Source organism: Brachypodium distachyon, chromosome 4 (assembly GCF_000005505.3).
Source record: "Brachypodium distachyon strain Bd21 chromosome 4, Brachypodium_distachyon_v3.0, whole genome shotgun sequence".
Taxonomy (NCBI): domain Eukaryota; kingdom Viridiplantae; phylum Streptophyta; class Magnoliopsida; order Poales; family Poaceae; genus Brachypodium; species Brachypodium distachyon.
Genome location: NC_016134.3, coordinates 442,165 through 469,913, shown reverse-complemented (window position 1 = coordinate 469,913; position 27,749 = coordinate 442,165). Strand labels below are relative to the sequence as shown.

The following is a 27,749-nucleotide window of genomic DNA, read 5'->3' as shown; positions in this document are numbered from 1 at the left end:
TAAAAAAAATCCCAATAAACATCCAAGATTCAGACACCCAACCATGCACTACTGAGTACTGACTACTCCAACCCTCAGAAAACACCCATTCAGTCTTTTTTATCTGCAGAAACTCCAAAAGGGAAACATTGCAAGGAATTCAGAGCCAAAAAGCTCAATTACTGTTTAACTAAATCCCCATCGAAAATGGAAAAAGCTCCTTTTGGCTGGAAACGGAATGAACAAAACAAAAAAAAAATTCCACCGGGTCAAAGATTTCAGTATGCTCTTGCTAAGCACACTAGCAGCCACCTTAAAAGCAATCAGTCAGTCAGTCAGACCGCAGTCCAAAACACTCAAAGACAGAATCACAAGTTCTTCAGAACGCCAGCCATGGCGTCCGCCGCCCACCTCTTCTTCCTCGCCTCCGTCATCCTCCATCTCCACGCCGCCTCCGCCGCGACGCCATCGTCCGAGCTCGCCGCGCTGCTGAAATTCAAGGCGTCCCTCACGGTCCCTTCCACCTCCGCTTCCTTCTTCGCCTCCTGGGACCCCGCCGCGACATCCCCCTGCAACTTCACCGGCGTCACCTGCTCCTCCGGCGCCGTCACCGCCATCTCCGTCGCGGACCTCAACGTCTCCTCCTCCGCCGCCGTCCCCTTCGCGTCCCTCTGCGCCGCCCTCGGTTCCCTCACAACCCTCTCCCTCCCCTCCAACTCCCTCTCCGGCTCCATCGCCGGCGTCACGGCCTGCGCCAAGCTCACCGAGCTCACCCTGGCCTTCAACGTCTTCTCCGGCGCCGTCCCGGACCTCTCGCCGCTCACAAGCCTCCGCGTCCTCAACCTCTCCCAGAACGCCTTCTCCGGCGCCTTCCCCTGGCGTTCCCTCTCGTCCATGCCCGGCCTCGTCGTCCTCGCGGCCGGCGACAACCTCTTCCTCGACGAGACCCCAACCTTCCCGGAGCAGATCACGAAGCTCGCCAGCCTCACCGCACTCTACCTCTCCGCCGCCAACATCGCCGGCGAGATCCCGCCCTCCATCGGCAACCTCGTCAACCTCACCGACCTCGAGCTCGCCGACAACCACCTGACAGGCCCAATCCCGGCGTCCATGGCGAAGCTCGTGAACCTCAAGTCGCTCGAGCTCTACAACAACAACCTCACGGGACCCTTCCCGCCTGGGTTCGGGAAGATGACCAAGCTCCAGTACCTCGACGCGTCGGCCAACAAGCTCACCGGGGGGCTGTCGGAGATACGAACTCTCACGAAGCTCGTGTCGCTGCAGCTCTTCTTCAACGGCTTCTCCGATGAAGTGCCCGCGGAGCTCGGCGAGGAGTTCAAGGACCTGGTCAACCTCTCGCTCTACAACAACAACCTCTCCGGCGAGCTGCCAAGGAACCTCGGGCGGTGGTCGGAGTTCGACTTCATCGACGTCTCCACCAACCAGCTCTCGGGGCCCATCCCGCCGGACATGTGCCGCCGCGGCACCATGAAGAAGCTGCTCATGCTCGAGAACAGATTCTCCGGGGAGATTCCGTTGAGCTATGGCGGGTGCAGGACGCTGACGAGGTTCAGGGTGAGCAGCAACGAGCTTTCCGGGGAAGTTCCGGCGGGGATTTGGGCGCTGCCGGAGGTCGAGATCGTCGATCTCGCAGAGAACGAGTTCACCGGCGGGATTGGGGATCGGATTGGGGAAGCGAGTTCGCTGACGAATTTGATCCTCGCTAAGAACAAGTTCTCCGGGGAGATTCCGTGGAGCATCGGCGACGCCATGAATCTGCAGAAGCTCGATTTGTCCGGGAACGGATTTTCAGGGGAGATTCCGGGGAGCATCGGGAAGATGAAGAATCTCGACAGCGTCAATGTCGAGGGGAATGAGATTTCTGGGGCGATTCCGGGGAGTATTGGGGGCTGTTTCTCGCTGACGGCGGTGAATTTCGCCGGGAATAGAATCGCGGGGGAGATTCCGCCGGAGCTGGGGGAGATGACGAGGCTGAATTCGCTGGACTTGTCGAGGAATGAGATGACAGGGGAGATACCGGCGAGCTTGGCGGAGCTCAAGCTGAGCTACCTGAACCTGTCGGAGAACCGGCTTCAAGGCCCCGTGCCCGCGGCGCTCGCCATTGCCGCCTATGGGGAGAGCTTCGTAGGGAACCCCGGCCTCTGCTCCGCCGGGAACGGCAACGGATTCCTCCGCCGCTGCTCGCCGCGGGCTGGCGGGAGGCGGGAGGCGAGCGCCGCCGTGGTCCGGACGCTCATCACGTGCCTCCTCGGCGGCATGGCCGTGCTGCTCGCCGTGCTCGGGGTGGCGATCTTCGTGAGGAAGCGGCGCGAAGCAGAGGCGGCGGCGGCCATGGCGGCATCGGCGTCGGGGACGAAGCTGTTCGGGAAGAAGGGGTCGTGGAGCGTGAAGTCCTTCTCGAGGATGCGGCTGACGGCGTTCGACGAGCGCGAGATCGTGGCCGGAGTCCGGGACGAGAACCTCATCGGCCGCGGAGGCTCCGGGAACGTGTACCGCGTGAAGCTCGGCACCGGCGCCGTCGTCGCCGTGAAGCACATCACGCGGACCACCATGGCCGGCACCACGAGCGCCGCCGCCGCGCCCATGCTCCGGCCATCGCCGTCGGCGTCGGCGAGGAGGTGCCGGGAGTTCGAGGCGGAGGTGGGCACGCTGAGCTCGGTGCGGCATGTCAACGTGGTGAAGCTGCTGTGCAGCGTGACGAGCTCGGAGGACGGTGGCAATGGCGGCGACGGGGCGAGGCTGCTGGTGTACGAGCACCTCCCGAACGGCAGCCTGCAGGAGCGTCTCCCGGAGCTCCGGTGGCCGGAGCGGTACGAGGTCGCCGTGGGGGCCGCCAGGGGGCTGGAGTACCTCCACCACGGCAACGGCGACCGCCCGATCCTCCACCGCGACGTCAAGTCCAGCAACATCCTCCTCGACGCCGACTTCAAGCCCCGCATCGCCGACTTCGGCCTCGCCAAGATCCTCCACGACAGCGCCGCCGCCGCCACGGCACCGGAGGCGTACTCGTCCGGGTCCGGCGTGGTGGCGGGGACCGTGGGGTACATGGCGCCGGAGTACGGGTACACGCGCAAGGTGACGGAGAAGAGCGACGTGTACAGCTTCGGCGTCGTGCTGCTGGAGCTCGTCACGGGGCAGGCGGCGATCGTGGGCGGCTGCGAGGAGGACATCGTGGAGTGGGTGTCGCGGCGGCTGCGGGAGAAGGCGGTCGTGGTGGACGGGAAGGCGGTGACGGAGGATTGGGAGAAGGAGGAGGCGGCGAGGGTGCTGCGGGTGGCCGGGATGTGCACGAGCCGGACGCCGGCGATGAGGCCGTCGATGCGCAACGTGGTGCAGATGCTGGAGGACGCTGCCATTGGCCGGGAGTACTACTACTCCGCCGGTAGCGCCACCTCCGACGAGAAGATGACCGCCGCCGTGGAGGTCAAAGTCGTCCGCTGACGGTTGACCGTCCCTAGCTAGCTAGCTATCCACCATCCGATCCAGGAACGAACGGCTGAGATCTAGCCCAAGTGTAGAGAATGCAGCAGTGAGATCGCCGGGGCAGAATAATTACCCCAAGAGAAGCAGAAGAGTACAGTAATTAGTACTAGCATCTATCATTTGTGTGTAGTAACAAGTCTACTGTAAACACGGGCAGTAAACAGAGTAAGAAGAGCGAGGCATTTTTTTGCTAATGATTGGCAGGTGGTCAAATTAAGCGGTGAAAAATTCTGGCCAGAGCCAAACATTCTCTTGGAGTATGTGCAAAGAAACCTGCAGGGAAAATAAGATAGTCCTATATTTAAGACTGTTGAGACGAGACAAGATGCTCGCCACCAGATTTCGGCCAAGAATTCAGTTCAGAATTGGTTTCGTGAGTTCGAAGTTGGTTGGGCGACAGCGACGGAAGGAAGGACGGCAGGTTCCGGGAATCGGCGCAGATATGATCAAGCGCCCACGTTTTCAGACAAGCTCTCTGACTTTCTTGCACGGTTGGATGGATAGATACACTAGTGCTGATGTGATGCCGGTGCCTTGTGACCTGGCGAATTTGTCTTCTACTGAAGTTCTTTTGCCACGTAATGTGATGCACTCAACTTTTGTTTAGAGGCGAACTGCACAGCTGTATTGATCCTAAGTTCAACAAAAAAACAGATCATGTTTTTTTTGGTATGAAACCACTGATTGAGGGGCCAGACTTGTCAGTCTTCTCCTTCTCCGGTGACGATGAGCCGTCCCTTCCCTCATTCCTCGCTTGTCTGTCGGGGAAGAAATGGCGGACATGGACGGTGTTGACTTGTCGAATTTTATCTCTTGAAAGGACTTCAGTCCAAACAATTTATAAACACAGGGAAGAAGTAAGAATTAAGAAATAGTTTGCGAGTAGGATGTTGTCTAGTCTGATATCGAAGTGCCTTGGATATTTCATCAAGTACATTTACTAGGCCATATGGCCACCGGAAAGATCTACTACGATGACTAGACCACGTTTCAAATTAGGAGTCATCTTAAAAAGCCTCAAAATGTACACAAAATGCCTCCAAAAGTGTTTAGAGGCTTTTTAAAATATGACAAGGAAGTTGGGGGAGGGAAATGTCATTTTAGGCTTTTGAGAAAAAAGCCTCCAAATATAGCAAACAAGGCTTTCTTAAAAATACCTTAAATTGTTATTAGTGGTGCTTTTAAAAATGCCTAGTATTGTCAAACTAGGCTTTACAAGAATTGGAATTGGGCCTCTACACACTTCCCAGCCTCATCAATTACTCTCTCTGATTCTAAATTCTTGACTCAACTTTGCCCAAATATGGATGTATCTGTTTTTAAAAGTGTCTAGATACATGTAATATTTCAACAACAATTTAGGATCGGATGGAGTATTTTTCACTAGCTCCAATTATGATCCTTCGTATAACCATTTTTATGGATACGTTGATTACTACCTTAATTAGTTAAGGTATTTGCTAGTCGCTAGAGGACATATAATTTTGTTAACCATGGCCTCTTTTAGGTAGGTTCCTGAATTTTCTCTTGCCTTCCATTCTTCTTATGGGCTTATAAATTGGTGGGATTTTCTGTTAATTGGCAATGTGGGACTAAAAATGCCATAGCCCACGATAGAACAAAGCTTCTTTGTATTCGATTGCCATCATGTCACGCGCGGAAGCCGAAAGGAGAGCAGCGCATGCGCCGGCTAGCCGCTGGCGGCGGAGCGGGCTCGGGATCTTCTGGCGGACTCCATGGAAGGAACGGCGGCGGGCAGACGGAGGTAGAAGTAGCGGCCGCTGCCAGGAATGGCGGCAGGAGGATGGAGGTAGAAGGAGCAGCCACAGCCTCCGCGGCGGGCTCGAGAGAGTCCGGTGGACTTCATAGGGGAGCAGGCCAAGGCGGCGGTGCTCTTCGCGGCGTGCCTTCATTGGCACGAGCTCGGGACATTGGGACAACAGGGGAGAGCGAGGAGGAGGGAGCGCGCTCCTCTTCAACCTCCACGGCTCCATCTGCCGCTCATCGCCGGCAAAGATTGGGGATCGCCGGTGTGGGAGATACGCGTGTGTTGGGGATTGGGAAGATTGGGGAAGAAAGAAATTGTGAGAGAAACTGAGAGCTTTTTTTCGCATAAAGTACAGACATTTGAAGGCATTTTTTGTTGAAAATGCCTCTAAACCTGCCTGGGCAATTATACAAATAGCCCCGAAATAATTGTTGCTGCGGCTTTTTTTTCAAAAGCCTTCGATGCTTAGATTTTTTTTGAGGCTTTTTCTTTATTATTATGCCTTTGATGTTCAAAGTTTTTTAGGCTTCTTTATTGAAATTGCCTCCTCATGTTCGTTCTTTGAAGGCTTTTCATGAAATTGCCTTGCCACAGTGAGTAATTAAGGCAATTAAAAAAAGTTTTTACCAAAATGCCCTCGAATCTCGTCGTGGTATCGTGATATGACACATTCTGGTAGTTTATGTATTGAGACTGTTACCGGACCAAATGGATGCTCTGTGCTTACCATCACTACTTCGCTGACTATAGTTTCCAATTGATGTGCTGCTATATGCTTACCATCACCGGAAAGAACCGACTGCTCACAAAGTTGTTCAGCACCTAAATTTCTCCCATGTGCTTGCTTCTGCTACAGCCTGCGATTTTTTGCACCTGATACGTGGTACTAGAGGCGAACAGCCCAAATGACAGAATCAATGAGCTTCGATTGAATAGATGGATGATACATGGTACTAGAGGCGAACAGCCCAAATGCTAGTACATACATTTCTCCAGGGTTATAGATGTCGCTCATTGGGATACAAGTTTTATTCCAGGTGCCAATTCCAGGCACAAGTATAAGAAACATATGAAACCAAAGTGACCAAAACACAAGTTCTCACGCATTGCAAATAACTCAATCAATAAGAAGCTGCCTTTTTTTTAAGTATGAACTTCTGCTCCTAATGAGAAGCTGCCATTCTTTTTTAAGAATCTGTGATGAAATAAAAGCAGCATTATAACAAGGGAGGAAAATGATACATTGTCACAGCAAGAAGCAAACAGAGGGCAAGTGTACCTAGTCTTGATGAGTGATACAAGCATTGATACACCAGTTTAATTGCCGGATCATGACTTGATGAGTGATACGAGCATCACGGTGAAGTCTTCGCCCCGCATGATCCAGAGGCACTGCCATAACGTCTCTACAAACTCATCCATGGGCATTCCCTCTCCAAAATGAGAGACGATGATGGGCTCAAATACAGCCCTCAGCAAACTCACCATCTGGCCGTCCTCAACGCTTGCAGAGCCTTTCATGTGCATCTCTTTGATGAAAAATGAGCCGTCTTCTAGGATGATCTCTCTCACCTCTTGCTCGCGTGGTCCGTACACCGGTATGTAGAAAGAATCGAACTTTTCTTTGTCAATTATACCCTGTAATGAATTTACGCCATTTTATTGTAGGCCAGCCCAAAATGATGCATGCCTGAAAATTGAAGTGGGGTGATGGATGGGGTACCTTTGAGGCCATGATACTTAAAGCCATAGCTACATCATCCCAGAAGTGAAGTTTTGAGGCGTGCTCGTCAGAACTCATACCAAGCATGGAAAGGACCATCCGGCCTCCTGGCTCTCAGCTCCAAGAAATGCCCAAAGTCTTTTCTGAACTGCTGCGCGTAAGTATCGTGGACGACCGGGAAATGTTCTCGCCGAACAATCTCATCGACGTCATATGCCGGTATCCCCTTCATCCTTAGCTCTTTAGGAGCCTCTGGGAGCCAATGCAGACTGTTGGACGTGCAGACAAGATGCAAAGAGCCACTAGCAAAGAGCCTCTCATAAAATGACCCGGGCACAACACCAGCCAAAATGAGTGAGCTAGGCTCAGTGACCTCCCGTAATGAAACCAAGCTGTTCACCACGGAGTTGAAGTCGTTGCCTGGGAGATCGTTGAGGAAGATGCATACCTCCTTTGGTGGCTGCTGGGTCTCACTCTCAGTGCACTGGCTGTGGATGGCCTCCAAGGCGATAGAAACCAGCGTAAGCGCGTTCGGGCCAGAGCCGCAGCCCAAGTCTGCAATCACCATTGCTCTCGGAGGTAAGGTACTGGTCTGGCATAAGTGGTGATGGCCGCTTCTATCAGGGGCCTCAATTCCTCCTGTATGGAGTTCTGTACCCATGCTTTCAACACATTTGTTTCAGAAAAGGAAAATATAGTTTGATCATTTGTTAGTTTGCTCAACTATAGATATTCCATGTTTGTTGCTTCACAATTAGCTCGATCGGTTCTTCATTATAATTATTGCCGTTCGAATTCTAGTAATATTTGCTTGATCAACAGATCAAGTTCTAGATGAAATTAATCAATATGCTTCAGATGAGAACCCAAGCGTCAAAGAACAACAAATGGAACAGCAGTTCCATGTGAATTCATAAAGAGAGGAGTAGATATATCATGCCTGGACAGCGGAGTTGTGAGCATAGCTTGTTTCGCCTTGTCCTTGATTCATGTGCACTGTCTGTTCGGAGGCCATGGCTTTGACCATTCCTGCACCTGCAAAAGTCAAAGTGAGGATGCAGCTCTCAAAAACCTGCTTATGAATCATAGCTCTTTAAAAATTCGTGGTAATTACTAAAGATAAATAACTGCACGAATAATAAGCTGGATCAAATGTTGTGGCATTTTTGCAACATAGAAAAAAAAAGACTGCCCATTACATAGTAAGTAGTCAAACAAACAGAGTCCATTACAGCAAAAAAAAAAAAAACTAGTCCATAGGCAATCAAATGCTAGATCATGCTATATAAACCAGGCACAACAATTAATGTGCAAACGATTCCCACCTAGTTGATGAGCAAACACCCTCAGAACCATCCCTCTCAGTTGTGCATTGATATCACGAATCATCCTTCTCAAGCTGGATCATGCTATATGAACAAGGCCACTCAAAAAGAAATGACACAAAAGATTGGAGATAGGCTGCCCTAAAAAACTGTATCCCACACGGCCACACTATGTTGCAGTGAGGGGGGTATCTGGAATTTGACGAGCCTTGTTCTTCTCTGTACCAAATCCATAGCTCCGCAAATTCAAGCATGACCTCCTACTTCATTCAAGGTTGTTGTATCGTATCCGTTTGTTCATGAGAACTCTCAATCCTACATCTTTCATATCAAAGTAACACAGTCTAGTCCTACAAATGTCAAACAACAGTTGGAGATGTTTTTTTCCCTCGCTATGCTCTCTCTTGCAACACATTGTCACTACTGGCTATCGAGCAACTGTACCAGAGCAATAGCAATGGGAGATGGTCTTTCCCCTCGCTATGCTCTCTTGCAACACATTGTCACTACTGGCCATCTTTTATATATCCATCCAACTATTCTCACGCCAAACAATAACTCATTTATCTGGTGAGAAAAGTACTTTTTCCGTCCCTCAACTTGTGGAAAGTTCATTTCTCTTCCCTCAAAAACAATTCGTATTTTTTTCATCCCTGAACTTTCAAAACCGGACACTTTTAGTTCTTAAGGCTATCCGAAGCGGTTTGTCTAGCCACGTGTCCGGTTTGCACTTAATCCCGTGACCACCGAGGCTGTTGAAATTGGCCGTCGTAGTGCTCTGGATCTCTTCCAGGCACTGGTTGTACTTCTCCTCCATCTGCATCATCCATATCTTGATTGAAAAAAAATAAGTGAAAAAACTATGCGAAAACTAGACACGTGGCTAGGAAAACTACTTTGGATGGACTGAGGGACTAAAAGTGTCCGGTTTTAAAAATTGAGGGACCAAAAAAGTACGAAAAAAATTTGAGGGATGAAAAGCGAACTTTCTGACAAGTTGAGGGACGAAAAAAATACTTTTCTCTTGTCTGGCAGATGAATATTGATTGGTCCTCGTTGATCAATTAGGAACACAAATGCAGTATGGCTCCACTGGTACTACTTTGACCTGCTGTGTTCATTGAATTCCTTGATGGGATGCATTTGATATTGGAGTTATAGCTCTATTATGCACCATGAAAAGCAGTCCAACACAATGCTCTACAGATAAAAGTTAGTAGATCAGAAGATGCATTTGTCATGCAAGACGTCGGCATTAAACTTAAGCCTCACAGAGAGTAAACCAGAAATCATTACAGAATTGGGTAGCAAACCAGACATCAACAGATTTTCTGACACAGGCTTGACATGTTTTTTTTTTACCAACCCTTGAAGCACTTCAGGCTTACTGAAGTAACAGATGTTATTTACAATTGAAACACAGCCATAGCAAATGTAAGCCTGATTAAACCAGCTTAGGACAGACATGACTACTTACCCTTACCAACATCAGTCTGTCAGAACTAACTATTTAGTAAAGAACAACCGCTCTAGTCTTGTGATTCTTAGGACATACACCAACTACCTCAGTTAGTTACCTTGCTATTTCAAACCGATAACAAGAAGTAGAAACAAAAAGAATAAGCAGCTTAAGTATTGTTAATAGAATACATGTTTCAGTTCGCAAAGTCACGGCTCACCCTATTCATCAACATGTTCAGTAACTGTGTACTGACAGGGAACGGATGCTGTCGACAGTCTAATTGCAGTTACAGTCTTTGTCAACTAAAAGGCCTATATGGTTACCAACACCAAAGTACAGTAGTTAAGAAGTAATCAACAGGGTATATATGATCAATCAGTGGGATAGCTCACCGGACCAAAGCGCGGCGGGGGCGAGCCGTCAGTGCGGATTCCAACCGTGAGGAACGAGGGCGGCGGCGGCGCAGCCCTCGAGTCCGCGCCTATTTCTCGCCGGAACACTAGCCTGTGTGTTCGCCGGAGAGAACTGGAGTTGCCGCAAAACAAAAGTGAGGCGATTGATCATAAGTGCGGCCAAGACTCACCTACTGCTCCTTGTTGCCTACCTAGTCAGGGTGACCGTATCATGCTCGATTCCTGACGACCGTGCCCGAATTAATCTAATTTCAAAGGATTCTTAATGTTAGATCGATGACACATCATGGAAGATTTATGGTTTGAAGTATCCGTGACATCTCAATCATCTGCTTTTCATATTCCTATGATTTCATAATTATGTACTCCCTCCGTTTCTAAATACTTGTCGTTGTTTTAGTGACAAGTATCTAGGAACGGAGGGAGTAAAACCGAGTAAGCACTAAGATGTTCAACAAAAGAAATTCCTATTTTTCTATGAAACCAATGATTGAGGCTTTGTAGTATTATACCCATTTTTATGTAAAGAATATTCGGCTTGAAATATACTCACTGGTAATCATGGTTTGGTATCACTAATGAGAGTTGCTTTTATCAGGTAAGGCTTGCATACCGATGATGTCTGGGTGTAATTTGAGCCCCATAGCGATGTTCGCTGGGCCCTAAACAGGCCATAGCTGCTCTGGTGGATGGGATCCGTCGCGGAGGCCTGTTTGTTGTGCATTTGAAAAGGCAGGAAATCAAATACTGAAGCCCACATGCTTTCTAAGAAACTCTTGCTAGAAACTTTCTTGCAAATGATGAGCAAAGCGGATCGTTTCTATACATGGCAGCCACACCGTGAGACTGGATTTTTCTCCGGCGATGCTTCTTGTTGGAAGATCTAATTTTATTTTTTGTGGTCCGATGGAGAAAAATCTATGATCAAGAAGCATTGCCAGAGAAAATTACAGCCGCTTCTTGATCGTGCCGTCTCTTTCAAGGACTTCAGTCCAAACTATTTGTACATAGGTAAGAAGTAAGAATAAGAAATATATTAGTTGCCACATTACAAACAGGCGACATCGATCTATAGCAAATAAGGACAGAGGCAACCTGGTTGATGTAGTTTATTGAAGAGTAAAATGCACCCGAGGCCCCTATTCTTTCGCGAAAGTGTCAAGTAGGTTCCTAATTTTTGAAAATGCACATTTAGGTCCTCATTATTTGTTAAGTGGTTCATCCCAGGTCCCTCGCCTGTATGCACAGCTCCGGCCGCATGACGTGGCTGCCACCTAGCCTTTGGGCCCACACGTCAGGTGACGACGTGGCGTTGCAATCTTACAGAACCCCCCCACCACCACCACCTATTCTCCTCTCATTTCGTGGCCCTCTCTCCTTCTCCTCACCTAACAGGCGTTCGACGAGACGACGCACTAGGCGGCGGAGGGGGCTGGCAGCTCCGGCGCGATTGCTTGGTGGCAGACAGAGTTCACGGCCGGCGAGATGGAACCAGTCCGCCGGCTGCCAGGGGCGCCACTCCGCGAAATGAGAGGAGAATAGGTGGGGGGGGGGGGGTTCTGTAAGATTGCAACGCCACGTTGTCGCCTGACGTGTGGGCCCAAAGGCTAGGTGGCAGCCAGTCATGCGGCCGGAGCTGTGCATACAGGCGAGGGACCTGGGATGAACCACTTAACAAACAATGATGACATAAACGTGCATTTTTAAAGATTAAGAATCTACTTGACACCTTCGCGAAAGAACAGGGACTTCGGGTGCATCTTACTCTTCGTTGAAAGTGTAACGGCAGCTCTCAATCTATACAGTCTTTGAGCATGTATATAGACGCCAGCTTTAGACTGACGGGTGAACAAGTTTTTGCATTAAACCCACACGAACATGCATATTTTTTGAACAAAGTCAAGACTCACCTACTACATGTACCTATACCTTACTGCTTACTAATGGGCTCAAATCGTACCATCATCCTGAGCTCCGTATATATATACCACGTTTGCTCTTAGTGTTGCCACTGAATAGTGGTTTGCTCTCCCTGTCATCTAAATGGCATGGCGTATCTTGTAAGAATTTCCTGTGTCCATCAAAGTACTCGTAGGCATTTGAGGTGTCGGGATGGGTCGATTTGCGACTAAGATGTTGTCTGGTTTGGTACGGAAGAGCCCAACATATTTCACCAGGTACATTTACTTTGCCAGATGGCCACCGGATAGATCTACGGCAACAAATCAGTTTGGTAGTTTATGTATTGGGACAGTTTCAACGAACTGTGGTGTCTTCTCCCAGCTACCACTCTTTCGCAAATTAAACCGATAATCTCATACAGACACCAAGCAACCTGGTGTTTATATACTTCTGTAAGCAAGATCGATAGATATGGTGTTCCGGTAATCTGTGGAGATATGAACCGATTGTTGGAAAGTTCAATAAATAATAAAGTTGCAGGACACAAAAATCCTACACCGATGAATCAGCCATTTTTTTGGGACAAGCGTTGATTTTCATTGCACGTTTGGACAGATCAATACAAGGGAGATGGATCGGTGCTGACGTGATTCCGGTGACCTTTTTGTTTAGAGGGAAAGAATATAAAACACCACCGGTTGCGGTGACTAGTCTTGTCATTCTTGTTCCGGTTGTGTGTGGGGGGAGATTGTTTTTTTTTTTTTTTTTTTGAGAAACGTGGGGGAAGATTAATTCTGAAAGAAACTGGAGTAGTTTGTTTTTCACGTGGGCCGGAGGACCCGGAGCTCACTTTTTCTTGGCCCATCATCTCGCTGCCGAGTCCCCCAAAGGCCAAACCCCAGAGCTTAATACATCAGTTAACTGTTCATTCCGCTAAAAAAAAACTGTTCATGTTCCTCTCAAAAAAAAAGTTAACTGTTCATGCTTACAATATTTTACCAGTCACGTGAAGCTGAGGCATTGACAGCGACGATCGGAACAATTTACTTATTCATATATCAACATCAGTCTGTCCGGGAATAAGAAAAAGTTAACAGGATAGTACTAACTTTATACTGTTGGGTGAACAAGTTTTTGTTTGTATTAAACCCACATAAACATGCATGGGACAAACAACACACGCACCTTAATTTCCTATGTTTCGACAAAGTCAAGACTCACCTACCTTACTGCGTAGCAACGGAGGTGGTACAATCCTGAGCTCCTTGTATACCAGACTTGCTCCTATAGTGTTGCCACAGAACTAGAACTAGTGGTTTCCTCTCCTTGCCATCTCAACGCCATGCCATATCGATCTTGTCAACATTTCCTATGTACCTCAAAGGTACTCGTAGGCATTTGAGGTGTCAGGATGCTCCCAACAGCAGGTGGTGTTGTCTGGTTTGATATGGAAGAGCCCATTATATCTCATCAAGCACACTTGCTCGGCCATATGATCATCGGACCGATCTACGATCACAATGCATTGCAGTACTTTATGTATTGAGACAGTTACGAGGTGTTACGGTCTAGTATTTCGCAACTTAACCGTTAATTACTCCGTGGGCGATGAGACATCCTCCGTCGACTTTGATCTTGATTTTTATCACTGAATTCGGCCGATACCAGCAGGGATGCAATTGGCACATGGAAACCTGAAATTGTAATGAACTCACTTCGCTTGCATATTGCTAGCTGGCGGCTGGGTGTAAGTTGAGGCTCATACCAATTTTCGATGGGCCCTAATTAAGCAGGCCATAGCATTTCAAAAAGTAGGAAAATCAAATACCGAAGCCCACATGCACCTAAGAAACTCACTCTTGCTTCCCCTCTGAAAAAGGAAAAGAAGAACGAGGCCATCACCAAGATTCAACAACACCTATTGTCTTGTTGCCAACAAACATGCCATGCCATGACTGCGTGCTAGCAGAACCCAGGACTTATTACATGTTGTTCTTAGCCGTCGTCCACAGACAGCGAGGAAGAAAGGAGAACAACGCTTACCCGGGATCGGCGCTGCTGCTTCATCCAGGCCAACGCAAGAAGACCACAAATGATGAGCAAGCAAATCGTTTCTGTGCGAATGTCGCAGCCACAGCGCGCGACTGGATTTTTCTCCGGCAATGCTTCTGCATCATTTATTTACTTTTGTCAAGAAATAAATAAATGTGTGATCAAGAAGCATTATCAGAGAAAAAGAAATCAGTCCCTTCTTGATCATATTGTCTTTCCTGCGTCCAATCTTTTTCCAAGTGCAAGCCAATTAAAGGATACCAAACAAATCCGCTGGGAGCAGCCCAGAAGCAGCCAGCTAGCTTGTACAAGTATAGTACTACTACCAAGTCGTTTGCCAGCCCAACGGATAGGGACGAGAGCATTTAGTAGTAGTCTTGGGCTCGATCTTTGCGTTTTGGTTCACCACTAGAGATGCAAACCAATTTGGCACAGGAGAACCTGAAATTAGAATGGAAGTTGAATTTATGTAAGTTTGAGCATTATTGCTCGCTTGCATATATCATGAATTATTACTAAGGTAACATCCGGGGATACGACGAGTTTTGCCAGATGTAATTTGAGGCAAATAAACAAATTGCACCCAAGGAATGAACAGAATAAATTCTAGAAGCACTCCATTGTACAGCTACAAGTGACAGACCTGTTGGTCGCTGAAAACATGAACTGTCTATTTAGGTTGCCGGTGGAGGTGTTAATTGTATCAAATCTCCTCTTCCTATTAGATCGGTCTTTTAGGTGAGATGGCTAGATGGGATATCTTAACAGGAGGAAGCTAGTGGCACGCACGTACAACGTATTGTAGTATTGTATCATCATCTTCGTCATCATGACAACAGTAATTGTCGCCTGAAATAACAAATGTCAAAATAGATGTAAGACAGTTGCATATCCACTGAAGGTGCAGCAGTAGTCTTTGGAATGGAATTGACAGACACTACGGAGACCCTAACCCAAGCTGTGATACAACATTCGATGGTGTTCGAGTCAGCCCTCTAGTTAAAGTCTTCCCATGCACAAACAAGCCGTGGCCCGTGGGTCAGGTAAATAAGTTGTTTGGTCTGCCAATCGCAGACGCCCAGTCCAGGCCCATCGCTAGCTAACTGCAACTCCGGGCCCTGCTTCCTCCGTGATCCCTTTGTCGACGTACGAGTATGTTCCTAACCTTGTGCAAACCCATCGCCGACTGAACAGACGGTAGAACTATGCACTTGCCAGGGTCTTCCACGTTGGAGTATCAGCTGGTGCACAGAATGCACCCACCAGAATGGGTCAAGTTTTGGGCTCAAAGAATTCGTGATCAGCCCTACATAAGATTTCATGTTTTAAAAAGTGTGCATGTGTACCATATCCAAGACCAGGGTCAGTGTCAACGGTGTGAAATGGAGTGGAGAAATTGTATATTGTGTGCTTAAATGTTGCTTTAGTTGAAGAAAGACCAACCGAGACTTGAAAGGTATGCAGCGGATGGTGTCAGTAGAATTTTCTTCTTCTATATTTCTGTGATGAGGTTGAGTATTGCGAACAAATTTCATCAAGAGAGCATGGTAGTATATGCTGAAGTGATAGACAAACTGGTTGGTGCTGAAACGACAACTATTTAGGCTGAACATGGAGGAAGATATCCGTGTCTATCAGCATCATGAGAAAACTCTGGCCTAAAAATTAAATAAATCTCAACATCAATGAAATAGTTGCATATATCTATCTACTGAAGCTGGAGTAGTTAATTGACAGTTTGGCACTGCAGAGAACCCAACGCACCATGTTTGGTCGGGTCTGAGGGGTCGCTAAGGCATCAGATTATAAATATCGAGCAAAGTCCTCTAGTCTTCCATTCACAACCAAGTATACAGATGGAAGAAGCGTAGCTTTGACTGTGGAAACTTCAAAACCGGTAGCCCATGGATGGGAGTATGTACACCTGCACAAATCTATTTTGTTAGACGGCTGAGGGAGTAAATTAGAAAAGACAGGAGTTCTGCCAATCAACTTAACAGAGAGTAGAGTTGAGATACTAGCTGAGAGTTGTTTCTCGCCTGCAACCCACACTCCTCTTTGTTTCACATTCCTTTGTCGCTGCACAGAGTATGGGTGTCTTCCTTCCATGTTCCAGGAGCTGTTTCGCATCACTGCTGCTCTTGCTCCTAACCTTGGCCCCACGTACATATTCTCAAGCCTCCAGCGCCACCGCGCAACTTTCCACTGTTTGGAGCAGTGGCGACGATTGGGTGAATTTCTCCTATTATTTCATGGCGAAAGCAATTCCGCTCTACCGTTCTGTCCCAGGAGGTGATGGTCTATCCTTCGCTGCCATGTTGTACCGAACTAAGGACCCAGATGACTGTACTTACCCCTGTGAGCAACCTTACAACTACTACTTTGCAATATGCATCTTACCGCCATATTCCCTCTATCAGTACATCGATGGTGTAGACATTCTTGTTGTTTGGTCTGCCAACCGAGGCCGGCCAGTCCAGTCCGGTTCCACCCTCAACTTCACCGCTGATGGGGACTTGATCCTTCTGGATTCCAATGGCACTCTCGTCTGGTCCACCAATACCTCCGGACAATCCGTCATCGGAATGAACATCACAGAGTCCGGCAATCTGGTTCTCTTCAACCAAAAGAACTTGCCAGTGTGGCAGTCGTTCGATCACCCCACTGACACCATGCTTCCCCGGCAGCCATTAATGGAAGGGATGGAGCTGACACCCAACATCTCCAACACCAACTACACTGCCAGCAATCAGTTCTATCTTGCTGCTAATCTTAATGGCCTGCAAGCGTCTGCTAGTTCAATACAGGACCTGATCTATTACCAAAGCAGATTATTCTTCGCAGACAGCAAATACAATAAATCCATCTACATTGCACTCGTCAATGGGAGCCTGTCCATGTTTCCTACCTCCTTCCTGCCTCCGGGCTCATACGGAAATAATAGGATTGACTTGCCACTTGCGCGCTCACTCCAGTACATGAGGTTCGAGTCTGATGGACATCTCAGGCTTTACGAGTGGGATCGAGCAACGTCTCGTGGTCATTCGTGCAAGACATCTTACCACTAGATTACTGCGACGTCGCAACTATATGTGGAGAGTATGGGATCTGCAGGAATGGGGACTGCGTCTGCCCCACTGTGGCGGGTGATACCTTGTACTTCAGGCAGGTTGACACCTGGAATCCTAACCTTGGCTGCACTGCGGTGCACCCAATTTCTTCTTGTCAGTCGGCTGCAGTGGCGCAATATCATCATCAGCTCGTAGCTCTCCCCAATGTTTCCTACTTCAATCACATTGATTATGACTACCCCGATCCTGCTGCAATACCAAGTAATGAGGAGAGCTGCAAGCAAGCCTGCTTGACCAATTGCTCTTGCAAGGCTGCATTTCACCGTTCCTACGGTGCATTCGGTGATTCTTGTTTAATGGTCTCTGAGGTCCTTTCAATGCGGGGATATCAGTCAGACTCAACAGCATACCTAAAGGTGGAAATACCACCAGGGAATTCATCTGCTAATGCTTCTCCTTCTCCTTCTGCTTCCACTTCTTCTTCTCCTCTTGCTTCTGCTGCTGCAAAGAAAAGAAAAGGTGTTGTAGCTTACACACTGGCTGGCACATGTGCCGCCGCAGTCGTATTTGCTAGTATTGTCTTTGTGACCGTAAGGTGGGCGCGGAGTCAAACCAGAGATGGTGACGAAGAAGAGTTTTGTCAAATGCCAGGAATGCCAACAAGGTTTACTTTTGACATGCTGAGAGGAGCAACAGATGACTTCAGCAAAAAGCTAGGGGAAGGAGGGTCCGGGTCAGTTTACGATGGACAGCTCGGCGATGAGAGGATTGCGGTAAAGCTTTTGAACAGAGATGCTCACCGGCAGAAGGAATTCTCCGCAGAAATTCAGACAATCGGCAGCATTCATCACATCAATCTGGTTAAAATGATTGGTTTCTGCGCGGATAAAACAAAGAGGCTCTTAGTTTATGAGTACATGCCTGGAGGATCACTAGACAAGTGGATCTATTACGACAGATCAGGCAACAATTTTGCTCTTGATTGGTGCATAAGGCGTAAGATCATCACAGACATTGCCAGGGGGCTATGCTATCTTCATGAAGGGTGCAGGCAACGAATTGCTCATCTGGATATTAAACCGCAGAATATCCTCTTAGATGACAACTTCAATGCTAAAGTTGCGGACTTTGGGCTATCCAAGCTGATAGATCGGGATGAGAGTCGTGTGGTGACGAGAATGAGAGGAACACCTGGATACATGGCACCCGAATGGCTATCATCAAAAATCACTGAGAAGGTTGATGTCTACAGTTTTGGCGTTGTGGTCATGGAAATCTTAAGTGGAAGAAAGAACATCGACTACTCTAGGCCCGACGACAGTGTTCAGCTCATTATGGTCCTGCGAGAGAAGGCAATGAATGCTCAACTGGAAGATATGATCGACAGTAATAGCCAAGACATGCACTTAAGCAACAAGGAGGAAGTGATTGAGATCATGAAGCTTGCAATGTGGTGCCTGCAGAGCGACAGCAACAGAAGGCCTTCCATGTCAGTGGTGGTGAAGGTCATGGAAGGAGAAAGAGATGTGGAACCGGACCTGAACTACAACTTCTTCGATCTAAGCCCTGCCATCGATGTTCCGGTTGACCTCTCTGCCCCACCTTCTGCATCAGTGCTCTCTGTCCCCAGGTGAAATCTCCGACAGATAAAACTGCCATGCCATAATGCATTCATGTCATTTTCTCTTTTCAATATATGAACTACTTCTTTCTAATGACCATGTATATATGCATAGATGTGTGAAGTACAGAAATGCAACAGATAGATCAACGTAATTAATTCTTCTGTCTTGTCATACACGTGCTGTGTGTGTATAAAAGCAGGGATAACTTATATTCATACATGTTCTGTACCTTAAGAGAGGATGTCCCAGCAGTTAGGTTTGGTATGATTTCGGGCCAAAGATCACCAGTAGCTTGGCATTTCAAAGAGCTTGGCTGGTGGTCAAACTTCTAGACATTCTGATCAAACAAAATTTCGGTCAAAAACAAAGCATAAACAAAATCCTCCTCAACTTTCTTCCCACATTTAATCCATCCATCGTACTTGAATCCTCGCTAGTATTTCTGAAGAAAAGAATCATGTGCTGAACCCAAACCCCAGAACCCAATTAAGCTAACAGGGGACATGCTGACCCTGCAAAATCTATCAAAGGGCAGGAACACGGTGGGACTAGGGAACATCGTACTTGCGCTGAGACTAAACCCTAAACCCTATATTGCCGCATGTATTACTTTTGCCACACGCGAAAAGCACGAACAACAACCAAATCGATATGATGCAAAGCGGAGGGGAATGGCCGAATGGGATGGAGGTAGAGTACCAGAGAGGGAGCGATGGGCCTGGCGGCTGCGGCCACGGTAGAAGAAGCCGGAGTGGAGTTCGAAGCCCCTCGTCCGCCGCCGCCGCCTTTGCAATACGGCGGCGATGGATTCGCTCGCCGGAGACCTCCGCCGGCACAACGGGCCGCTGGAGAGCCGGAAGAGGTTTGTGATACTGACAAGCTGGTCCATCGCATTGGGCTCTGGTCCATGCTCCCTGGGCCGCATTGTCTACTTGGGCCTTTTTCCTTTTCTGCAGTTGCCAGCAACCGTTAAAAGATTTGAGAGGCCCTTCTCCAGTCAACAGTCAACGAGCCCCTTTTCTTTCTTACCGAAGACTATAAGTCCATGTACTGTAAAAAAAAGTCAATAGTCAACGCTGGAATTATGACCTGGCACCCCCTCTAAAAGGGGAGATCTGTACAAGGATGAGCATTCAGCAATCAGCAGCTCTTATCTAAGTTAACCGCGTTGTTAATCTGTTAATTGTTCAGCTAATTTATACTAGTACTAGTCACTATCTAGCTTAATCAGCTAGGCCAGATTCAGAGGAATTAGATGCTCCAACCAATTAGGCATGCATGCACTAGCTAATCTGCTCACTGACAGCCCAGCTCCAGGTCTCTCAAACAGTAGCTTTATGATCATTTCATCAATTTCTTCTGAAAGCAAAAGTCAGTATTGAAACATTGTTGATTCATTCTGCCTCCACTATATATAGCTAATGCCATATGACGGTGTTTTTCACCTAGCGTGTTAATGGCCAAGTAATCATCTCCCTTTTCTTGATCTCTTACTGCTGAATTTCTGTAGAAAGTAAATTCCACATCCTGTTGATTTCCCACGGTGAAAAAGAAAGAAACCTAAGAGAAGTTTTACCATATCTAACTCTTCCATTTCACGTTTTAATTAATCAGTCCTGTCTCTTACACATTAGAGATTGTGTGGCCTTATTTGGATTGCAGCCAAGCACCAAAAATGTTGCCAAAAAGACTAACAACTCATGTGTCCCAAACAAGCTACTAATACAGTAAGTATAAGTAGGGCAATTGGCCCCACAGAAAATATATAATCGTGTGTAGCTTGGTGAATGAGCCAATTAATTAATCTAAGCAGAAAAGCCCCTATATGTGGCGATTCGTCAGAATACGATGAACTTTTTTTCTTCTAATCTCAGGGAATGAGCTGATGTGTGCTTTATACATGATGGGCCCTAATGCCTTTTTCACCAATCAAGCAATGCAAGAAACACATGGATGCAGTTGTATGTGTATATATGTGCAAAACAGGGTCTTTTTGTATTTTGACATGTCAAGGTCTTCCTTTTTCCCCACCAGCTTGCATGGTGTGAGTTTGATCTAATCACAAGTGCTCCCTTTTGAGTGAGCATCTATGTCTGAGTGTGTTGTGTGGTGTATTCATAACCTTGCACCATTAGTGACACCTCCTTATCCACTATGGATTCCTCCCCCAATGGACCCACCACCAACAAAAAAGATTTGTTCTTATTCACTTTTTGTTTGGCAAAATATAGAAAATTTTGTTTCACTCCTTGTACGTGTCGTTATTTTGGGTGAGAGTGTAGATTAGGATCGGTTTTGTAAGTTAAACTATGATGTGGGGACTTATTTTATAATCTGTTACAGAAAAGTAGACATGAAAATAGTTTTTTTTTACAACTGATAGAAATTGTTAGGCAAATACTATTATCATAACTCACTGCAATGTCGGAACGCGGGCTAATTAAGAAAGATGTAATGTTGATGAAGGATGACCAGAATTCCACATTAAGCGCTTTAAAACAGATGAGCGCCTAATTTGCGTAGTCTATCATGGATGATTGTCATAAGATTGAAGAAGAGAAAGAAATACATAATCATAAAAACAGATAAAATGTCATTAGCTATGCATGTACTCAGACCAATAGTTTTCGATAGGCCTCGCTAGAAAAGAATGAATGTATTGATGTATATTTCAGCGTTCTGAGGATTGTCATTTTATTCGGTGTTATCCAAATGCCAATACATAATATATATCTATACAAAAGAAGAACAGATTTGTAGCACACATGTGTTGATGCACTCTTGTGTTTTGCATCTTTGATCTAATGACATTTTAATAGCAGTGCAGAATATGTGCCAACATCCATCTAGAAATCTTCCATCACTAATGGCCGGGTACCTAAAATTTTCAGGCAAGTTAAGAGGATGTTGACTAATTGAGCCTTGAGGCAAAATGCCCATATCTTTCAGCAGCAAGATTTCCTTCCCCCCAAAAAGTTCACCATGCTTTCAGGCTTTACTACTCCATTTGCATCTAGGTGAATAGCATAATAGAGCAAATTAAAAGTTGAGGATGTTTAATTCATGGCCTAATGGGCAAAGCACACACGCACAAAAAAGGTGAAGATTGGCATATTGCACGCACACATTAATTAATTTTCAAATGCTAATTAATGGGCCACACATCATGCATGATCATTCAAGACCACTACTTGCTTAGTTGCTACTAGTAGTACTACTAACTTCTCTTCATTTTTTTTAGATTGTTTGCTGCATGCTGCTTTCTGATGCTGATGCTGATGCTGAAACCATTGTGTGTCACTAACAGTGGTATTATCAATTGAATCATGGGAGCAAAAAAAAGGCTTTACTGCATACATTTTTGTCAGCTCTTTTCTCCTCCTAAAAGAGTTTGGCAGTGACAAGGATGGGCACCAACCAAATGGAAATGGTTTTGTTCCCTATGGTGACTGCATCAATTGCAGTGGTGCTCCCTATGAAGCCCATAGAGAGCATTAGCAGAATTTGGCTTTAACCAAACAGTACCCTCCAATTTCAACCAAAAATGCTAGCTGCATTACATTTGCCTTCTGTGCTTTCACCATTAATCCATCACTGCCATCACGGCTGGCTCTGCTTTTTTTTTTTCCTACAGATCAGCAATCTGATTTTTACTGAATAAATGACAAATTCCAAAAGGAAGGCAACAAACTTGAGAGGAACTATCAAAGGACCATCCGCCTGATTGGGAGTCATGGATCCAAGGAATAAAAAGCCCCTTAGGATCGACCGTTATGGATACGCCACTGAAGAGATAGAGCTAGGAGACAATTACGCCGCTGCCTCCACCATCAGGACGTCGTCGTCGAAGACATTCAACCCAGATCACTTGCCGGAGGCAAGTGGGGACCAATGTGGAAACATGAGCAAATGCCGGATTTTAGCGTCTCTGATACATTTCTATGTGCACACAAAATGGTACTCCCTCCGTTGCATATTAAGTGACTCAAATTTGTTCAAATACGGATATATCTATGCCTAGCGTCTAAATACATGTAATAAAAAATCACTTAATATAGGACAGAGAGAGTAATAGCTGCATTATGTGTTCTGGGTTCAGTCGGCCCTAGGACCGTGTCATCTGCGAGCCCGATAATAGGGCCCGGCCCGGGACTAAATGGGCTTTTATTGGGCCGGGCACACCAAGATGTCAGTCAGAGTCTCGAGTCTTCCCCTGTTGGACTGGCACTTGAGAAGAAGAAGAAGAAGAGGCTGGAGGCTGGAGAAGATAATGATCGTTGATGGAGGCATCTCTTTTGGTTGTCCCTTTATTGCATTGCAACACCATCAAAAGAACAGATTCTCCCGCCACTTATATACACCTCCACATCCCCTCCATTCTCCATTCTCATGCCACAAAAATCAAACATTCAATTTCAGGTTCCCAATTAAGCAGCAACAAACAACGATCGATCCCAATTCGCAAGCACAGATCGAGTTGGTCACGACCGAATTGATAGAGCTCGAATTGCATCTACCATGGCGGCGGCGGCCTTGCTGGTAGTAGTCGTCATGCTCGCGGCCGCCGGCGATGGCGCGGCGGCGGCATTGGACGCCCAGGCGGCGTACCTGGCGCGGATGAAGCGGGAGTTCGCGGGGCCGGCCATGGCGCGGTGGGACTTGTCGTCTTCCCCGGCTCCGGCGGAGTACTGCCGCTTCCCAGGCATATCCTGCGACGACGCCGACTTCAACATCACCGGCATCGACGTCACCTCATGGCGGCTCACCGGCAAGCTCCCTTTAGGCCTCTGCTCGTCTCTTCCATCTCTCCGGGAAGTCCGCATGGCCTTCAACGACGTCCGCGGCGGCTTCCCGGCGGCGCTCCTCAACAACTGCAGCTCCCAGCTCGAGGTCCTCAACATCAGCTACGCCGGCGTCTCCGGCCCGATCCCGGCCGACCTCCTCTCCGCCATGGCCGCCCTCCGCGTGCTCGACGCCTCCAACAACCTCTTCACCGGCGCCTTCCCGGCCATGGCGCTCTCCAACCTCACATCCCTGGAAGTCCTCAACCTCAACGAGAACCCCGGTTTCGACCACTGGCGTCCGCCGGAGTCGATGACGAAGCTCCGGAACCTCAAGGTGCTCATCCTCTCCACCACCTCCATGCGCGGCGGCGTCCCGGCGTGGCTCGGCAACATGACGGCGCTCACAGACCTCGAGCTCAGCGGCAACTTCCTCACGGGCCCCATCCCTGACACCCTGGCCTCCCTCGTCAACCTCCGGCTCCTCGAGCTCTACTACAACGAGCTCGACGGCGCCATCCCCGACGAGCTCGGCAACCTCACGGCGCTCGTCGACATCGACCTCTCCGAGAACATGCTCACCGGCGGGATCCCGGAGCCCCTCTGCGCGCTCCCCAATCTCCGGGTTCTCCAGCTCTACACGAACTCCCTCACCGGCGAGATCCCGGCGGCGCTGGGGAACTCGACGAAGCTCGAGATCCTCTCCGTCTACAGGAACCTTCTCACGGGGTCCCTCCCCGCCGACCTCGGACGCTACTCGCCGGAGTTCAATGTCCTCGAGGTCTCCGAGAACAGCCTCACCGGCCCACTCCCCGGCTTCGCCTGCGCCGGCGGGAAGCTCCAGTACATCCTCGTCCTCTCCAACCTCCTCACCGGCCCCATCCCGCCGGAATACGGCGGCTGCAGCCCTCTTCTCCGGTTCCGGCTAAGCAACAACCACTTGTCCGGCTCCGTTCCCCAAGGGGTCTTCGCGCTGCCGCACGTCTCCATCATCGACCTCTCCTACAACCATTTCGAAGGATCGATTCCGCCCGCCATTGCCGGAGCCAAGAACCTCACTTCCCTGTTCGCGGCGGGGAATCGGTTGTCAGGGGAGATTCCGCCGGAGATCGGGGACGCCTGGAGCTTGGTGAAGCTCGATTTGAGCAATAATCTGATTGGCGGCGAGATCCCCGGGCCGGCCATGGCGAAGCTGGGCCGGCTGAACCAGCTGTCGCTGCAGGGGAATCGGTTGACCGGCGAGATCCCGTCGGAGCTGGCGGAGCTGAGGAGCTTGAATGTGCTCAACTTGTCGGAGAACGCGCTGTCGGGGAAGATCCCGGAGGCGCTGTGCGAGCTGCTGCCAAACTCGCTGGACTTCGCCGGGAACAACCTTTCGGGCCCGGTGCCGGCAGCGCTGATCAAAGAAGGGTTGCTGGAGAGCGTGGCGGGGAACCCAGGGCTGTGCGTGGCGTTCCGGCTCAACCTCAGCGACCCGGCCATGCCGCTCTGCGACGGCAATGGCGGCGGCCGTGGCGGGATCAGGATGGCCGGACGGCGGTCGTGGATCGTCGTCGCGGTCTGCGCCGTGGTGGGAGTGGCGGCGGTGATGGCTTTAGCGCGGAGGTGGGTGCGGCGGCGGTGGGCGGCGACCGGAGCCGGGGAAGAAGACGGGACTTCGTCGTCGCCGGCGTCCGGGTGGTCGGCGTACGAGGTGACGAGCTTCCACAAGCTGAGCTTCGATCAGCACGAGATCATCGAGGCGCTCATCGACAAGAACATCGTGGGCCACGGCGGCTCCGGCACCGTGTACAAGATCGAGCTCAGCTCCGGGGAGCTCGTGGCGGTGAAGAAGCTCTGGGTGTCGTCCTCCAACAAGTCCGGATCCAAGCAGAACAAGTACGGCGCCGGCGCCGGGGAAGAAGAAGAGGACCGGGAGCTGCGGACGGAGGTGGAGACGCTGGGCAGCATCCGGCACAAGAACATCGTGAAGCTCTACTGCTGCTACTCCGGCGCCGACAGCAAGCTGCTCGTCTACGAGTACATGCCCAACGGCAACCTCTGGGACGCCCTCCATGCCGGCGACAATGGCGACGACGGCGGACTGTTATTCCTCGACTGGCCGGCGCGCCACCGCGTGGCCATGGGAGTGGCCCAGGGGCTAGCCTACCTCCACCACGACCTCACGCTGCCCATCGTCCACCGCGACATTAAAACCTCCAACATCCTCCTGGACGCCGCCTTCGAGCCCAAGGTCGCCGACTTCGGCATCGCCAAGGTCCTCCAGGCGCACTCCGCCATCGCCGGCGCCACCACCACCACCATCGCCGGCACCTACGGGTACCTGGCCCCGGAGTACGCCTACTCGTCCAAGGCGACGACAAAGTGCGACGTGTACAGCTTCGGGGTGGTGCTCATGGAGCTGGCCACGGGGAAGAAGCCGATCGAGCCGGAGTTCGGGGAGACGAGGGACATCGTGCAGTGGGTGGCGGCCAAGGTGGCGGCGGCGGCGGAGGCGGAGGCGCTCGACACGCGGCTGGCGTGGAGCCCCTACAAGGAGGAGATGGTGCAAGCGTTGCGGGTCGCCGTCCGGTGCACCTGCAGCATCCCGGGCCTCCGCCCCGCCATGGCCGACGTTGTCCAGATGCTCGCCGACGCCGGCCCCGCCACCGGCCGGAATGCCAAGGACCCCAAGCCAGTGTAATCCCACTTCAGTTAATTAACCAGCATAGTATGGTAGACCAGCAAGTGATCAATTAATTAAGACTTGAGAGTGAGCACCAATTAATTAGGCAAAAATTACTACCCAAGCATATAGAGAGATTATTAGTTAATCAAGGATCAATGCAGGTTAACTGTTGCAAAGATTGTTCCATCCTGCACTACCGGAATGAAATATATAGTCTGGTAGAGTAGCTAGCTTTATATATTGGGTCGTTTTCCTGACCATCACTAGTGTATATGTACACTAGGCTAGCTAGGCTGCTTGGTGTTTAAGCAGAATATGATGCTCTGAATGGATGGAGGAGCTCTATGAACCTATCATGCATATACATTTTGATGATTGTATATATGCAATGTTAGTGCATTCCCACTTTAAATTGTTCCTTTCTTTTTGGATGCAACCTTTTGTTCTCTCCCTCTCTAGCTCACACTCACTGAGCTTTCTGTTTTGGTTGACAGTGATATATGGCATCAAGGAATAGAGAATAGTAGATGACAAAGAGATAGGTCTGAGTTCAACCCTTATATATTTGCTCCTCTTACAAGGTGAAATATATATGTATGTCCAGGCTAGCTCTTGACTATGACACACATATCATTGACTCATATATACGAAACGTAAATTGACCCGGTTAATTAAGGAACTCCTTTACAGAACGGATGAACATGAAAACATAAGATTGCGATGTCAGGACATCTTGAATATTAACCCTTCCTGGTCAAAAAGATGTTTGATTGCTCATAGGAGAAAGGTAGTATAAATCTTTCGAAGAGGTTAATTAGCTAGTGTCAATCAATTGAAGTTATTCTAAAAAAATCAATTGAAGTTTTTCATGGGCAATTTAGTGCAAAGAAAATCCTCCTGTAAAAATTATGTAGCTATCCAGATTGCAGTTATGAGATTAAATTGGCCATCGGACCACTATACAATGTGTGTTGGAAACGTAACAGAATAACAGTCACCTCTCGGCAGCATCTGATCGACAGCCACAACCTTTTGGCCCTTCTTTACCCAAAAAGAAATTCCAAGTTTTTTTTGGCTGCAAGTAGAGCGTACATATTTCCACTCGAAAAGTTAGATTGGATTCTGTTTGTGGGGCCCCAGCCAGAGAGTGACGTGGCTTTGAGTACATTAGCAATATGCCAATGTTTGCATGATCAGAAATGATTAGTTAATTGCACGAGTGCAATGGATGTTTACTCCGTCAACCATGCATCCTAGTCACTGGCTTGTCAGTGTGTGTTGTAATTAACATTTAACAATAACCTTGAATTGATCTCTTTAGGGCTGGGATTATATGTACTTCAACATATGAGAAATACATTTGAAAAAAAAACCATTGGGAATCAATTAATTAAAGGGGCCTTTTTTCCACCACACACAAAGCACTCAAAATGCAGCAGCAAAAGCTTTTGTTAGAAAGATGAAAGCTAAGATATC

The 27,749-nt window shown here is 48.6% G+C and overlaps 3 protein-coding genes and 2 pseudogenes across 5 annotated transcripts; 3 read left to right on the top strand and 2 right to left on the bottom strand.

The window, feature by feature from the left end:
- Positions 1-301: 301 nt before the first annotated feature.
- LOC100828440 (receptor-like protein kinase HAIKU2) lies at positions 302-4,147 on the top strand. The gene has a single exon (XM_003579052.4). It carries the CDS (start codon positions 373-375, stop codon positions 3,439-3,441), a length of 3,069 nt encoding a protein of 1,022 aa, XP_003579100.1. The 5' UTR covers positions 302-372; the 3' UTR covers positions 3,442-4,147.
- A 2,010-nt stretch (positions 4,148-6,157) lies between these two features.
- LOC100828141 lies at positions 6,158-10,508 on the bottom strand (annotated as a pseudogene).
- A 2,686-nt stretch (positions 10,509-13,194) lies between these two features.
- Positions 13,195-19,744, bottom strand: LOC112272310. Of its 3 annotated transcripts, none has more exons than XR_002965940.1 (4): positions 19,524-19,744; positions 14,772-14,977; positions 13,842-14,569; positions 13,195-13,770 (listed from the first exon to the last, which is right to left on the bottom strand). XR_002965940.1 is itself a non-coding variant. In XM_024462726.1 (4 exons), exons 1-4 carry the CDS (start codon positions 19,731-19,733, stop codon positions 14,494-14,496), a joined length of 417 nt encoding a protein of 138 aa, XP_024318494.1. In that variant the 5' UTR covers positions 19,734-19,744; the 3' UTR covers positions 13,195-14,493. The 3 variants fall into 3 exon arrangements, 1 of the variants encoding a protein (XP_024318494.1); XM_024462726.1 differs by having other exon boundaries at positions 13,195-14,569; positions 14,772-14,846; positions 14,922-14,977; XR_002965941.1 differs by lacking the exon at positions 14,772-14,977.
- On the top strand, positions 15,975-19,040 carry LOC100827831 (annotated as a pseudogene).
- Positions 19,745-23,098: 3,354 nt separating the features above from the next.
- LOC100827531 (receptor protein-tyrosine kinase CEPR1) lies at positions 23,099-26,709 on the top strand. The gene has a single exon (XM_003579050.4). It carries the CDS (start codon positions 23,343-23,345, stop codon positions 26,286-26,288), a length of 2,946 nt encoding a protein of 981 aa, XP_003579098.1. The 5' UTR covers positions 23,099-23,342; the 3' UTR covers positions 26,289-26,709.
- The last annotated feature ends 1,040 nt before the right edge of the window (positions 26,710-27,749 follow it).

Coding starts and splice junctions, on each gene's coding strand:
- LOC112272310 (XM_024462726.1), bottom strand. CDS start 19,733: ATGGACCAGAGCCCAATGCGATGGACCAGCTTGTCAGTATCACAAACC. Junction 14,847..14,921: donor ATACAATACTACAATACGTT/GTACGTGCGTGC, acceptor CCGATCTAATAG/GAAGAGGAGATTTGATACAA. Junction 14,570..14,771: donor ATGTTTTCAGCGACCAACAG/GTCTGTCACTTG, acceptor TTCTAATTTCAG/GTTCTCCTGTGCCAAATTGG.
- LOC100827531 (XM_003579050.4), top strand. CDS start 23,343: ATGGCGGCGGCGGCCTTGCTGGTAGTAGTCGTCATGCTCGCGGCCGCC.
- LOC100828440 (XM_003579052.4), top strand. CDS start 373: ATGGCGTCCGCCGCCCACCTCTTCTTCCTCGCCTCCGTCATCCTCCAT.